At 36.7% G+C, this 16,979-nt stretch overlaps 1 protein-coding gene across 2 annotated transcripts in view; it reads right to left on the bottom strand.

Annotated features, from left to right (window-relative positions):
• LOC150103160 (deubiquitinase OTUD6B-like) overlaps window positions 1-16,979 on the bottom strand; it is a 420,347-nt gene that overhangs the window by 52,681 nt on the left and 350,687 nt on the right. The window contains exons 7-8 of one of the 2 annotated variants that reach the window (XM_090398214.1): window positions 15,737-15,845; window positions 13,095-13,156 (exon numbers count right to left, since the gene is read on the bottom strand). In XM_090398214.1, coding sequence (XP_090254340.1) covers window positions 13,095-13,156; window positions 15,737-15,845 — 171 coding nt within the window. The remainder of the gene's footprint in view (window positions 1-13,094; window positions 13,157-15,736; window positions 15,846-16,979) is intronic. The other variant, XM_090398215.1, reaches the window with a different exon arrangement.

Below are 16,979 nucleotides of genomic sequence, written 5' to 3'. Positions count from 1 at the left end.
CACTTGCAGTTTCTCCTCCTCCTCATTCACTGCTTTCAAATTCTTCATGATGTCACATTCAGAAGGATGAAAAACCTTTATAAATTGGTCATTAAATATCTCAACAATATCTTCTGCAGCAGTTGTTCTTATACCATTTTCTTCAATCAATGTCATCCTTCCATAATCATTCTTTTTTTTTTTTTTTTGCTGGCTGGCTACATATCAAAAAAAACTCCATAGGATTTTTCTTGGCTTCATTAGCTAACTGCACTCATACTTCACTTTTGCTACTCTTACCAACCAAGCATCCTCTTTGCCTGTTCTTTGTAATCCTCATGGAATTGATTATTATCACTCCTCTTATGTTGCTTCCATAATGCCTTTTTTCTCTGTATGGCATGCTTAATCCCTTCATTCATTCATTTCACACCTACTTTATTTAACCTTCTGATGCTTGGAATACATTTAGACACTGCTTCTACTAGATAGTTCTTGAATATCACCCAAGCAGCATTGATCTGCTTTCCAGCCAACTCCTCATTCCATGCAAGTGTCTCCTGAGCTTATAATCACCAGCCTTGTAGTTCCACATATACCCTTTCTTCACAAATGTCCTCACACTGCTGGCAACCACCCAGGTAATTGCTTCATGGTCACTCTCACCAACTGGAGGGTAATTTGACAGCTCACTTATAACAACATCTTCTGATGAGATGATCAAATCCAAGACCCTCAAAAACTGAAGAAACTAATTTTCTTTACTTCCAGTTGCTATTATAAAATCTTGCATGATTAACATTGTATCATGTTCGTTTTGAAAAGTTTTGTCTGTAGATAAAAATATATAAAAAAATATCAATGTTTGTAAAATTACTAAATTCTTTGGTATGTAATAACTTTGTTATGAAACTTTGTGTTAATCAAACTAGTTTCATATGAGTTGTGACATCAGCATATTCCAATGTTAACGTGACTCCAAGCTGGGAATCTCGAGAGATGCACATACGTACTATGAGCAAGACTTGATATAAAAGCTCTCGCATCAGGAAGGACAGCATCTTGGTCCTTTTCCACTGGGTCCACTGCCATATGAGGTCTACTGTTGGTTGCCAGAGTGTCTCATGTGAGGAAGTCAGCACAAATCATCATGGAGTGATCAGCAGAGAAAGCAATCGTCGAATGGCTGAGGTCACCATGTTGCTCATGAATGAAATTCAGAAGATAAAGAACATCAATGACAAAGATGAAGAAAATGGCAGGAGAGAAAGAACAGGCATATAGCCAGAAAAAAAAGGAATGTTGCTGCATAGACAAAGGAATCAAATAAGGACTGTCCTGAAAGAATGAAATACATGTAATTCAACTAGTCAAAAGTACTTAGAAGGACATGTAAATTCTTCCAGACAATTATGTAATGTGTCCTTGTTCCAAATTCAATTGTGCTAATGTAAAAATTCAAGATGTATTTCAATAGGTATCTGATATAAGAGTAAGCAAACTGCCACATGCGTGTGTGTGTGTGTGTGTGTAGCAAATGTAAGTTAATGTATAAGTGAGCTCACTCTTGGTATGTCAGATAGTTTAATGAGTAAGAATAACTAATAAGTCATACTAAATTATATATATATACAGTCATACCTCGATTAGCAAAAAAAATGTGTTCCATGAAATTACTTTGTTAAGCGAAGCATCGTTCTCAGAGGTAAAAATACTATGGCCATAATAGGGATATGCTCGTACGTAAAGAAAATGAAAGACTTTTTTTTTGAAAAAAGAAAAGTTTTATTAAATAAAAAGTCAATATTACATACCTAACAAAGATAAAATCATGACATTTTAAAATACGAATCTAAAGTTGATTGTTTATGTTTTTTTTTCTTTCATTTAACAATTGCCTATACGGATTTATTACATTTAACACTGATCACTTAACAATAACACTTCTTCCTAAGTCAGGATAATTTTCACTGTCATTCAAGCAGCTTTTTAAATCATTGGTTGCTAACACTTTTTTTCAATAGGAACTTCTTTAATTTCGTCTTCATTTTCTTTGGCTTCATTGCTAACACGTTTTTCTAAATCTTCCACTGAAAAACCATGATCTTCTGCATTTAATAAATTTCTTACATCCTCTTCATCGACATTTTCGAAACCTATTGATTGAGCCATCTGGATAATCATTTCTAATCTCTTGAATGTTACTTTCTTCTTCTAGTACAACTTCTGGCCATAATTTGACCCAAACTCCATTTAAGAAAATCTGAGTGACTTCTTTCCAAGAGCTATTAATGTTTTCAATTATGTCTTTAATAGTGTAGTTTTTCCAAAAAGTTTTAATTGACATTTGCTCTTTATCTTCTAGTTCAATTAAATTGCTTAATGTACCACATAGAGCTTTAAATGTTGCTATTACTCCCTGATCCATTGGTTGAATCAGGGAAGTTGTGTTTGCTGGAAGAAAGACAACTTTGACAGGAATGCATGTGTCTAACGTATTAAGATCAGTAGGATGTCTCAGAGCATTGTCCAACAACAAAAGAGCTTTTTCTTCAAAATTATTTCTTTGGCAATACCATTTCACTTCTGGACAAAAATGGTTAACAAACCAATCAGTAAATAACTCCTTGGTAATCCACACTTTTCTATTAGCTTTCCATATTACAGGTAAATTCATTTTTATGTTGCCTTTAAACTCCCTCGGATTTTCTGAATGGTAAACTGATAACAATTTTAATTTAAAATAGCCAGCGGCATTTGATCCAAAGAGTAACGTTAAACAGTCTTTGGCTGCTTTGAACCCAACTACTGATTTTTCTTCAACAGAAATGAGGCTTTTTGATGGTAGCCGTTTCCAGAACAAACTGCTTTCAAAAACATCAAACACCAAATTTGGTAAAAAAATTTCGCATTCAATTATTTCCTTTAGTTTTTCTGGAAACTTATCTGCAATTTCAACATCTGCACTTGCAGCTTCTCCTGATAATTTTACACTATGAATTCTGGCCTGTTTTTTAAAATTTTTCAAACCAACCACGAGAAGCTGCAAAATTTTCCACAATTTCTTCAGTTTGTTTAGATTTCAGATAATTAAACAAAAATAATGCTTTTTCTTGAATTACCATTTGAATTAAAGGCGCATGACGTTGTGATATCATCTATCCACAAACCTCTTTTACACGGAACTCAACAATTAATCATAAGTTGATTTATGATACATCAAAAAATAAAGAAGAACTATTTTAGGTATATTTTTGTAAATTTTAATAAAAAATTACAGTGATATAATTGGGTTCAGGCTAGAATTTCAGAATTTATTTGTTCGTTTCCGGGAAGATCTGAAGGGGCCCGAACGGAAGACGACATACATTCATAATTATATGTACCATTCTGAACCATTCGTTGTTCGTTTAAACTCTTATCTCATACTTTTTGACATCTTTTAGGTACCTTTTCTTCTGCAGCACCTGTGTATATTGCACACTTCACACATGCCACCAGCCGGGGCCTGTGAAAGATGTTAAAGATGGAGTCATCCCATGTTTTGCTGTCCTGAATGTTGTTTATATCTATCCCTGAAGAGCAGCGTTGTAAAATCTGGCAAAGCTGGTGGTAGTACTCTGGGACAATATCTGCTTTGGATCCTTGATGGTCTGTAATTCCAAAGAGGGGAAGCTTGAAACCCAACTAATATTGAAGAAGGTAATTGCTAAGATGGTTAGATTGCAGTATCCTGTTCAGATTGAAAGTGGTATTACTCGGGTACCAAATTTTGAGAACTGGGAGGCTGAAGCCCCCTCCCTGCTTCCCCGGAAGTTGAAGGATCTTGATGGCAACTTCCTGAGGTAGACTGCCCCAGAAAAACTTCAAGGGTTACCTGTAGAGCAGGTTCTCTTGATGTTCTAAGATGTTTGTAATACTGGTGACATATTGGTAAGCTGGACATAGGATGCTCTTGATTATTGTTGCCCAGGAGGAAAGTGACAGCAGTCCTTGAGAGTGTCGACAGTATTGGTGATAAGATGTTGTATGCTGAGTACAGGCTACATCGAAATAGATATCCCTAAAGTGGTAATGGGATCCTCCTTAGGAACCAAACCCAGGGGATATTAACTGGGTAACAGGCTCTATAAGTCTTGAGCTGTGTTTTGTCGGGATTTGATTGTAGTCCCGACATTTTAAATTTCTCTAAGATGTTGAAGAGATTTCTTATGGAGTTGTTGTCATTAAGGGTGCCCACCACACATCTGCATAGGCTATTATTATGAATTCCTCTATGGTGAGCGGAAGGGGTATTCCTCTAACGATGTGTGAGTTGTTGACTGCCTGTAGGAAATGCACAAGGATAAGAGCAAAAAGAAGGGGGACTGAGTGGGAATCCTTGCTTGATCCCCCTTTGTGGATGGTAATGGGGTCTGATAAAAACCAATTTACAGTATTTGGAGCCGAGTGGAGCTGTTCTTGTAGGCACACTGTAAGATGGACAGGAGGACCTACTGACCTTGACTTCCTGAAGAATGTAAAACAGGAACGTGTGTTGGAAGTTGTCAAATGCTCGGTTAAGAAGAATTGAAAGCAATGCCATTGGGTATTTTTTAATAGTACCAGATATTGCAGATCTCTAATGAGGAACAGATTAAATTCTATCGATCGGCCTGGGACGCCATACACTTGGGTGCTTTGTGACAGTCTCATCTCCACTTTGAGTCGGTTTGTTGATGACTCTGATGAGGATCTTGTAGTTGGTGTTTATTTTAGACAAAACAAACATATCACAGCACTCTTTTGCACACATAGTACATTCTGACCATTTTTGTGGCAGAACACTTTCTACCTACAAAAAGGCACAGCCATGGGCTCACCATCTCCCCCCCCCCCCCCCCCCACAATTGCTAACTTTTACGTGGAATATTTTGAGCAACATGCTCTAGATTCCTCTCCTTTAAAACTCAAAGAGTCTGGCTTAGATACGTTTCGATGTTTTCATTATTTGACCCCATGGCCGCTAGACATTAGACACTATCCTCAGCCACCTAAACAAACAACACAAACGCATACAATTCAAAATTGAGATTGAAAAGCAGAACACACCTGTTTCTAGATACACTTGTCACGTGTATCCTTCTGGCAGGATTTCCTTCAATGTTTACCAGAAACCTACACATACTGGCCAATACATACACATAAACTCCTACCACCACCCAACAGAAAAAACTAGGTGTCATTAACACACTAAAAAAACAGGGCTTTGAAGATAATAATAAATTTAGTTTAATCCTTTATCCAAGTGTGAGCAAACAAAGTTTGCACCTGAAAGTATCTTCAGGTTTAAGCATTTAAGATGAATTGAAAATTATCAACAATACCTTCCTAAAAAATGGCTACAGCCAAAATACTATCAACAAAATTCTTCACTAGACCTTACTTAAAAACAAAAATAAACTATACTACAATAAAACTATTGTAACCATTCCATACTCAACCTCCTAAAAAATTAAAGAACTTACTCAACTCATTCAAGGATCTACTTCCTCGACTGGCCCACCTTGGAGTATACCATATTCAGTGCACCTGTCATTTGTCCTATATATGGGAAACAGGAAGCACAATTCCTATCAGAAAAAAGGAACATAAACGCCACATTAAATACAATAACTATAGTGAAGGCTGGCCTTTCTGATCATGCCCTGAACACTTTACATAGAATTGACTGGAAAAGCACCTGTTGTTTACATCAGTGCTTCTTAAACTTTTTCCACTCGCGATCCTTTTTCACCCGAGAAATTTTTACGTGACCCTGGGTATATAAGTATATAAAATAGATATACAAATCAAACATTTACTGAAAATAAATCATAAAGAAATTTATTTTAAAACAATTCTTTGGTATACATATAATTTTATCATTTGCATAAAGAATTACACACAATAGCCTCGAATCTGAATTAATTTTTGGTTATGCGTTCAGAAACCTTTTACCGTTGCCAAATTTTTCGGGACCCCCCACATTCGGTTACGCAACCCCATTTGGGGTCATGACCCACAGTTTAAGAAGCTCTGGTTTACATCGCACCAAAACATGGTACGAATGTAAATTTAAGGAGGCCTGTGAAATGCTTATCAACCATCCTAATCTTAACAATAATGATGGTCTAAAAATCCCCAGAATATGGAAGGCACATATTCTACCTACATAACCTTTCTCCCTAAGAGTTAATTATAAATAAGACTATAGGTAATCCAGGATCTTAAATTTAATATAACAATTGTCATGGTAAATTAGGTCATCTTTTTTGCTGTAATAAAATTATCTATATGCAAGAATGTTTCTCTGATGTTGTCAGAATATATAATATTACACACACAATATATATATATTGTGTGTGTATACTCCAGATGGATGACCTTAATATGAAGGCCGAAATGTCAAGAAATTAAAATAATTATTTCTAACATGGTTATTGAGTCCATAATTTGTCTAAAATAAATGCTGATCACCATGCAATACTAAAGGAAAGAATCGTAGTTGGTGTTGGAAAGACTAATAGGCTGCTAGTTCTTGATCAGGGAGGAATCCATGCAGGCCTAAAAGACAAAAAAACACCATATGGCACTGATGAAATTGCCTGGCACGTTTTTGATGGCGAGGAAAGTGTTAAAAAGTGTCACGAATACGGGCAGGGAGTATAAATTCTCATGCTTTGCAATAGAATTCTGCCTCAGTTTGGAACAAGCGCTTTCTTGATGGGACATTGCTTGAAGGGATGATCTGGCCCTGCTTAGATGTGTGCAGGGAATGCAGTCATGTTCCAGGAGAAGTCTGGAGAGGCACTGCCATCTTTATACAGTTCTGTATAATGCCTCTGAAAGGCTAGAAGGATGTCATTAGCAGTTGAGGCAATGTTATTGCTGCCTTCCATGATGTTGTTAATGGTTCACTCCTCTCTGAAGGTCACAAAGTGCCTGTTGAAAAAGATGGCTGATGGCTTGTCTTCCAAGCATGGGTAAGTTCGGATCGAACTCATCTGTGCTCAAAATTTCTTTCTTCGACTTGCCTTTGCTTTTCTAAATCTATTTCAGCATTAATTTCCTGGATGATGTTATTGCAAGGTATTCCTTAGCGTTGGCTGGTCATGAACCAACTCCTTTCTTTGTAGAGGTCTTGGAGCCAAGATCTGAATAGGTAGGCACGTTCTTGGCCTCATTCTGTTATTTTCTGTTTGATGGTGAGTTTAAATTGTGCCCATGCATCCCAATCCCAGCCTGTGTTGGTCCAGGTGGAGCAAAGATGGCGAAACTGGCTGAAAATAGGGACAGGAAGCCTGATGGTAGCTTCCAGGGATCTGGACCCAATTTCTACTTTTTCTATATGTAATCAATTGAATGGGTGGTATGTGAGCGCAATCAATCTGTGGTCTGAAATGTTGTTATTGATATTGACCTGCTTTATTTTCTTGGTTCTAGAAAGAAATAATGATGGTAGATAAATGAGATCGAGCCAAGTACCAACTCCTTGGCCAAACCACGTGTAGTCACGGGCATGGTGATTGTCTTCCTGATTTCTGTAGCCTAATATACCTGAAGTCGGATTCCTCCTACTTTGTCTAGGACTGGGTCTGCCATGCAGTTGAAATCACCCATCAAGATGATGTGATAAGTGCCATAGAGGTAGCTGTTAAGCTAGTCTTGCAGGTGTGTTAGCCAGAGCATAGATATTAATGAACCTTGTGATACAACCCTGGTACTTCCAGTTTATGGCTAGAATTCTTCCTTCCACATCCCTCTGGATGTTGTGAAAGGCTCCTGGGGGGGAAGACCAGCATAAGTACCAACTCCAGCACTTAATGGTTTTGGGCCAAAACTCCAGTGTGATGTTAAGGAGTACTTTTGGCTAAGTTTCTGCATGTCTTTTTAAGTAGAAATGTGTCTCATGCCGGAACAATAGCCTGATTTTTATATGCTAACATTAATTTCTATACCACCTCCTGTTTGAATGGTGAACAGAGGCCTCGGATGTTAAGCAAGGTGATGCAAAAGAGCAGTGGCATCATTAGTTGATTATATCCTATCTAAATGCTTGACTTTAAGATGCTTGGTGAAATGTAGTAAGGAATCAATTCGTAGGGATGAAGTAGAATATCCAGCCCCCTACAGGCTTGCTTCAAGCTTGGAACATAAGCTTGTCAAGACCTCGAACTTGTGTTTGCTGTTCTTGATTTTGAAGCTGATCAGTTTATCCTTGGATATCTTACAGGCAGGTGAAATTATTAAATTGTGACCCATGTACCTTTTAATTTTATCTTTTATGGTACATTCTCTGGAGGGGGGGGGGGGGGGTCCAGTTCCATGTTCGACTCATGTTTTGTTGGCCTGTTCTTTTGGCTTAGGTTTGTGTTTTTTATCTTGAGTAGGAACTGGCTCCTCCTTGCATTTTGCTGCCTTTTCCCTGCCCGCCACCATCAACAGAGGTGGCAGCAGGAGAGATAAAACATCTTGTATTCCCCCCACCCCCTTCTATTTGCATTTCTTCCACAGGGGAGGGGGTCATTGACTACAGTTGTGAGTGTTTTGTCCTTGGTATTACAGGCTAGTGTTGTTGCCGGTAAAACTACAATGGTTTCTGTGGAAGTTGTCAACTGGCTAGTAGACACAACTTCTGATGGTGTTGTAGATGTAGCTGTTGTTGTTGTTCAGATGTTGGTCCTGTTGATGTTACTGATGTAGCCGGCTGTGTGTCATGTGCTGATTCTGTCATAGGTGCCGATGCTGTTGTGGTGGAAGCAGATAGATGAGTAGTAGGTATAGCTGTCCTCTTTACTTTCCTGAGGATTGTTTGAGTGAATACTTTGTCTCCGATGTTTTTGGATTGATCTGGAAACTCATTTTTGTAGGCAGTGATGACAGGCTTTTATGTTAGTGTTTCAATAGCTGTACCTGTTCTCTCAGCAAAGGTGCATAATGGGCAGCTTGTAATCCAGAGTTCTGGATTGCTACACTTCCTGTAGGGGTTAGGGCACTGGCTTGAAATGTGCCGATGCTGATGCAATTGAAACACTTGACTCGAGGGCAATCTTTGCCTAGATGTTCAATTGAGCCATAGCATAGGCATTGTTTCTGCACTCTGGGGAAATTCACCATGATTCGTGCTGTGCCTGGTATCTCCACCTCTGGGCCTGGTTCCCACTGAAGAGACTTCAATAAAGGTCGAAACTAGTCTGGGTAGTGGCCAATCTCTTAATGCATAACATTATACATATCTGCAAGGAGATGTGTTTTGCATTATGGGAGATACTGGGATAGGAGTATTGTTAGCTTGGTCCACCTTTGCTATGAGTTGCCTGGTGTTGTACTACCTTACCCCAGTAAGGTAGTACAACACCATATTCAGTCCTGAAGATATTTTCAGGCACAAACTTTGTTTCCTCACACTTGGATAAAGGATTAAACTAAATTTATTATGGTACCAATGGTGTCTGGGGAAATTCACAATGATTCGTGCTGTACCAACGGTGACTAAATTAGACACTAGTGACTTCATTTCCATTATGAATGTCACCTCCCCAGAGAACCAAGTGGAATCTTCTTTTGAAATGCCGCTCTTGATGTTAGTTATTTCCCCCCCACTTCACAAAGGCATTAACCAATACGTCGTCTCCGGCCTCAATGCATTCCATAGGGAACTTGTTGATCCTAAGCATCCTCACTTGGCTGATTACCGTCATTGGTGTTATGTGGTTCCTTTGTACGGGGGAACCCTCCAAAAGTTAATCTCTCGAATCAATGGTCTTCATAATGACTAAATATTTACTGCTCCCATAGGGAGTAAAGGAGTAGATATTTTGAACTCCTATGACTTCTTTTAAACTTTGGTGAGAACTCTGGGTTCCTCGCATCTCAATACCTAAAGTCCTAGTCCTGAGAGGAACCGGAGTCATTCTCAATCAAAAAAAACTCCATGTTTAAAATGAAAAGGAAAAAAAAGAAATAAACTCTAAGTCTTTTGACTTAGAGTAGCATTATTTTATGCAACTTAGAGCCAGCAAAGTTAGCAAATACAACAAGAAATGGAATTAGTAAAAATCAAACCTGAATGATAGCAGACTTATGATAAGGGACCTCAGGTGGTGGTGGTGGACACAGGTAAGAGAAGACTGAGAAACCTTGGATGACAAACAATATCAAACAGGAACTGCAGTTAAAAAGAGGTTATGGAAGAGATATAAGGAGAGGGGTAGAGAGCAGATGCATGAAGAATATAAGACTCAGGGCAGGAAAGTGACTAGTATGAAGAGAAAACTGGAATATGAGAAGAGATTGGTCCTGAGATCCAAAGAAAATCCTAAGGAATTTTTTAGTTATGTGGCCAGTATCAGGAGAAATGATTGCGGAAGAATGACAATGTTAGATAAAAATGGGAATAGAGTGACTGATGCAAAGGACATAATGGAATTGTTCAATGAATACTTTATTGGGATATTTCATCCTGAAGAAGTAGGTTTTAATACTAGAGAGATAGGACAAGTTTGAGGTTTAAAAGTGCAAAAGAAGAATGTGTTTCAAATACTGAGTACTACAGATGTCAATAAAGCAGTGGGAAAACATGGAATTTAACATAGGTTTTGAGAGAATGTGCTAAAGCACTGACAGCTCTGTTGACCTGGCTTTTCGATGAAAGTCTGGCCAAGGGAAAGATACCCAAGGAGTGGAAGGAGAGTAAAATAGTGCCATTTCATAAGGGTGGTAGCAGACTGGATGTGTCAAATTATGGACCAGTTTGTGTTTCATCAGTAGTTGTTAAGATCTTGGAGAAATTAATGAGGGACCATATACAGCATTGGGCAGATGAGGGTAATGTTATCTGTGAGAGTCAACATGGATTTGTTAAGGAGCACTGTTGCATTAGTAATATGATTGCTTTTTACAATAAAGTGACAAGAGTGGCTGATGAGGGGGAAAGACATATTTTGTCATTTTTTTTGGATTTTACAAAGGCATTTGACAATATCTGATTTTTAAGTTGCAGCACACGGGTTTAGATGTCATGTTGGTGAACTGCATTCAGGATTGGCTATGGGGGGGGGGACAATATCAAGAATTCAGAAGGTTACAAGTGGGGTCCCACAGGGCTCAGTACTGGGACCTATATTGTCTAACCTTTATATAAATGACACTCAGTGGATTTCAGGGGGATATTCAGTTGTTTGCAGATGTTAAGATGGGAAGGGTTATTAGTAATAGTGCAGGTGTGGTAGCCCTGCAAGAGGATTTGAATAAACTGGACAAATAAATGGGGGGATGTCAATTTATTGCAGCAAAATGTAGTCTTGAAGTTTGAGATACATTGATGGGAGGCTGCATATTCTGTTGGAGGAACTGTACTGGAGGAGGTAGGGGAGGGTGATGATTAATAGAAACCTGAAATTCGGAGAACATACTGCAAAGATGATGAAGGTAACTCAGAAGACTGCTGCAATACTGAGAAGGATGCCAACCTGCAGAGATAAAAAAAGTTGTCATTCCACTGTATAAAGCCCTGAGCAGACCACACCTGGACTACTGTTCTCAAATTTGGTCGCCAGGCTTTGAAGCAGATAAATTAACTGTGGAAAGGGTGCAGAGGCAGATAACAAAGATGGTATCAGGACTGTACAATGTTAGTTATGAAGATAGGCTGAGGGAATGTGGCCTGCAGAGTTTGGTGGATAGAAGAAGATGAGGTGACATTGAAACTTTTAAACTGTTGAGAGGTAGTTACAGGGTTGACAGAATTCTTTCGTTTGGTAGAACAGGAGGAGCAAGGATAAGGGTCCATCCCTGGAAGTTGCAAAAGAAAGCTGTGAGCAAGAGGGTGAGGAGTGGTTTCTTTGCATGGAGGGTAGTTGAATCATGGAATGTAAAGCCTGATAGAGTGGTGAGAGTATGAATGGTCAATGAGTTCAAGGAGTGGTATGATAGACTTTGCATTTTCTAGGATGGGCCTCTCACAATGAGTCTTTTGACTCCATGGAGAGGAAAGGCATGGTCTGAATCATTAATATTTTTTTTCCTTTTGTTTTAAAGTCATTTTGATCATGTCTAATTCCTTTTACAGTACTCTTTCCTCTGTTTCTAAGGAAATGATGAACTTTCAATGTTTTTCAACAGACCAGTTTGCCACTTTTGTGATATTTAATAGTATTCACATGACTTTTGCTTAGCTTCTTTTATACACACCTCAACTTTCTTATATTTTTCACTATTTTTTTCAGATTACCTCCTGACTTACTGCCAGAAACTTTTGATGAGTTCCTTATTTCTTGCACTTAACTTCTTGAGTTCAACATGAAGTTCTGATTTTTCTATTCTTGCAAACAAATTCACTACATGCCTCCCTTATTGAATTCATCAATGTTTTATTCAGATTTTTTAGTGGGCATCCAAGGTTTAATTCTTGTTATCAAGATTTGTTTTTTTATCAAAAATAGTTGTATATTTCAGTCTACAGTTCACTTCTGAAAGCTGGATAACTTTCAGAGGTGAAAGTTATGCAGCTTTCAGAGGTGAACTGTAGCTTCTTTTTAAAACATTTGTACATATTTTTCTTTTTGGTATATTTTCAGCTTAAAATGAAGAGATTACTTCCTATTTCAAATGCAATATATATACTCTCATGTCCTGAATCAACATGAAGTATCGCTATCAACAATAGCACAGTTAATAAGTCTTTCCTTATTTGTGTCTTCTCTCCATTCAAATCTGTGTCCTTCAGTTTGCAATTTTTACTTTTATTTATGTAAATAAGTGTTATGCAATTGAATATTATAATCTGTGTATAAGTAACTAAATATACATTCATCGCTCACAGCAATGAAATCATAGAAACTGACCAAAAGAATTGTTTGTTATAGCGGAAGATTCATCATTAAATTTCTTTTGTTGGAGACTTTTTTGTAGTTTGTTATAAGTGAGTTTACTATAATGGTGTTTGATGAGTTAACTGTAGTTGAATAAGACTTAAAGTAGTTAAATTTTTATCAGTAGCTCACACAACTACAATAAGGATTAAGACTAACATCATAACTTTGAAACAATAAATGGAAAGGCATGACAGTATAACAATATAGTTTACAAAATACCTCAGCATGTCCACCCCATGCTGGTGTAGTAGCAACTTCAGTACAGTACTCTCTGAATTCATCTGTGAAATAAATTGAAAAAAATTGATGTACTTCTATGAATATAAATGGAAAAACAGTCACAATAAAAATTAATATTAGCCTTTTTAATTTAGATATCTATGATGATTAAAGACTGCAGTATTAAAGCAGGAGCTTATATGAAAGCTGATCATAAGATTAAAAGAACAAAAACACACTGAACAAAAACAACAAAAAAAAGTGATCTTTGCTAGTAAACTTAAACTGATAAAACTGAAAGGTAAACTTCAGCTCTATGTATATATACTGCTTGAAAAGAAGTCAGTGGACACCATAGTGTGAGGAACAAACAGTCATGGCACCCACCTTAATAAGATGTAGGACCTCCTTTTGCTCTGATGACTGCAGCAATCCTACAGGCATTCTTTCCACAAGTGCATGATTGAGAATTTTGGACCATTCTTCCTGTAGGCATGTGATGAAGTCATGGACTGTTGTGAGTCAGATATCCCTTAACCTCACCTAATACTCCAGCTCCTCCCACAGATGTTCAATAGGGTTGAGATCAGGGTTCTGTGGAGTTCAGTCAAGTGTGGTGATGTACACATCCACAAAACCACGCAGTTACAGCACCAGCCTTATGACATAGTGCATCGTCTTGCTGAAAGAGACAATGGTCAGTTCTGCAGAAACACCACAAAGTAGGAAACAATGCATTATCCAGAATGTTCAGATACTTCTCGGAGTTCAATGTTCATGGCACCACAAACAGAGGTTCAAGGCCAAACCAGGAAAAACAGGACCATACCATCACACTACCATCTCTGATTTCATAGTTGGGGGTTACACACTTCGGTAAAAGAGGTACATCAATGCTCATTAATTTTCTTCTCCACTTCTCAACATATGGGATGTTTCTGGCATTTCTGAACAGATTGCAAGGATTTTAAGAAAATTTCATTTGTTCCCTATTAACAAACTTTCTAGTTTTTCAGTGACTACTAAAAAGAAGCTTTCTCCACTCTGTGTTTGGTAAGATCACAGTCCCATGTTACTGTAATCTTTCTTATTTTGGAAAAACCAGTCACTCTGTGGAGAAGAAAATTAATGAGCATTGATGTACATCTTTAACTGAAGTGTGTAACCCCAACTATGAAACCAGAGATGGCAGTTTCTGATTTCATAGATTACATACAATTATTTTTCATATGTGATTTCACATATGAAAATGAAAAAGATATAAACGTAAAAATTGCAAAATATTTAAAAATAAAAGGTGTAATTAACTCTATATTTAAACCAAATCTAGTTCAAAAACAAACCAGACTAAAAGTATACAATACATTAGCCCTACCAGTCTTAATGTATGGAAGCGAAATCTGGACAATAAAACAAAAAGACAAACAAAGATTAACAAGTAGAAATGAAGTTTATGAGAAAAACGGCAAAGTATACCCTATTTGATCACAAAAGAAATGAAGAAATTATGAAAGAATTAAACCAAGAACCAGTAATAGAAAAAATTAAAAAATATAAACATAAATGGATGGAACACGTTCAAAGAATGAAAACAGAAAGATTACCAAAACAAGCCTTAAAATACAAGCCATTAGGAAAAAGAAAACCAGGATGCCCTCTTAAACGATTCAACGATGACTTCTAAGGCCGAAACAGGTCATGCTAGGCCTAAATCCTTGATATGCATGATGATGATAATGACATACAATATTGAATATTACAGGAATTATAACCAGTTAGGTGCATCTACAATTTGATTATGAGAGAATCTTGTTGTAAACCTGAGTCAGAATAACAAATGGTGTGGGCTCTGCTGAGTATGTTTTAACAATGCTACCCTTCTGGAACAGATGATGTGCCATGCTGTTGTATTAATTGCAGTGAAGATTAGTTCAGGTGATATGATGTCCAAGAAAGGCAAACTGTGATCAGTATCCTTTTCTAATAAACTTGATCTGCAAAAGCTGCTGGTTATTGTAAAAAAAAAAAAAAAAAAAGATTCATTCATTTTCATGATGAAGCCAAGTGATGAAAATACAATGTAGTGGAATCAAATGATAGCTGAGGTTGAATAATAGAAACAACGCATCTGCAAGATGTTCTAAATAATAACGAAAAAGTAAGGGACAAGAATATCCTTTAGGAGAAGAAATCAACTCTTGGATTGTGGTCTGAGGGAAATACCAGTATTCCTTATCTTATTCAAGTATGATATAGCTAAGTAACAGGAATAGTTAGTAACACACAGGATTTAGCTCATCCATTTTTGCTTGGGAAAGCAAAATATGGCAAAATTTATTAAATTAAAGGAAAGAAAGTAATTGTTAGTTAAAAAATTAATAATAAAATATATCCTAAATATATTTCTGTTCTACGGTCTTCAGAAAAGGATTTTCATTTCAAAGAAATTTGTTAAAAAAAAAATATGCAAATTCTGAATATGGCACATATGGACAAGGAAGGTACTTGTTGGATTTTTACACTTCAAACATAATACATTACACATACATGCACTATTAGAAAGTAAATGAGTGAAAACTGTGTGCATTCGGCAACATAAATTGTTTACTATGATAATTAAAAAATAAAATTATTTAACATACCTGGTGTCATGATATCCCCAGTTTTTAAGCTTGTGAGAAAAGGGACAAAGTCATCTGAATGATTTAGCATATATTCAGCTGTCTGTTCACGGAGACTTTTGATACTACACTACAAATGAAATTTCAAAAAACTTAATTATTCTGAAATAAAACATCTGATTACTGATGCTATCTTTTTATATGATTTTTCTCTATTTATAACAATTAAATAGAGCTTAACAGCAATAATTAATCTAATAAATAATTACTTATGAGGCATGATTAAAAGTTTGTGAAATATATTTTTTCTCACAAATAAAGGCATATACCTACTATTTCATGTAGTATCCTTTAAAGCAGTGCTTCCCAAACTTATGAATGTAAAGGCCCCTTTGGAAAAATTAAAATATTTCACGGCCCCCATCAGAAAAATAAATTGTAATACAGATATATATATTATTATAATATTTATTGTATTTATATTCAATACAAAACATACACAGCAAATACTGCAAAAATAAAATGCAAATATTACATTTTTAGTATTTACATACACATTTGACATGACACACTTAGTCTTAAAACATTTTAAATTTGTTTTCATTATTTCATGGCTCCCCTCAACAAAACTAATGGCCCCCAAGGGGGTCGAGCCCACAGTTTGAGAAGCACTGCTTTAAAGTATCTCAGTTGAAGTTTTACCACTGTTAGGAATATCTACTGAAGTACACTTTTGAGAGTGGAAAAGGTGCCATACTTGGCAAGTGAACTTGCAAAGTATAGCAAGTTCAAAACTGAACTTCAACATAAGTTTTTCATTATCAATTTGAGTTTTGGCAAATAGAGAACTGCAGGTGTCAAATCTAGAGCATAAGGAGATGAAACAACAGCTGTGCCTATTTTTGACCAGAAATTCCAGCATTAACAAGGTAGATTGAGTAGGGCAATTATCAGAGTGGCAAAATCAATCTTCAGTGCACCTCTTTTCAAGTAATTTTCATTGTATATCTTACTATAGATATCACAGCACATTTGAACAGAAATGATGGTCATAGTTAATATCTTGGAAATAGATCCATAACACAGCTCTATGAATATCACAGGAAAAAAAGATCAGCATACACTTCAGGCCAGAATGAATTTGCCCAGATTTCTGGTATGCATCTATAAATTCATGTTTCATTATCCAGTAATGACCTCTTCAAAAGGAACTACAGATTTTTCTGAAATTTTTCCTGAAGATCCTTGCCCAAATTGAATCAGT

This window comes from Typopeltis vanoorti, chromosome 9, assembly GCF_054136105.1.
Source record: "Typopeltis vanoorti isolate ZY-2024b chromosome 9, IOZ_Tvanoo_1.0, whole genome shotgun sequence".
Lineage (NCBI taxonomy): Eukaryota > Metazoa > Arthropoda > Arachnida > Uropygi > Thelyphonidae > Typopeltis > Typopeltis vanoorti.
This window is presented reverse-complemented; position numbering and strand designations above follow the sequence as displayed.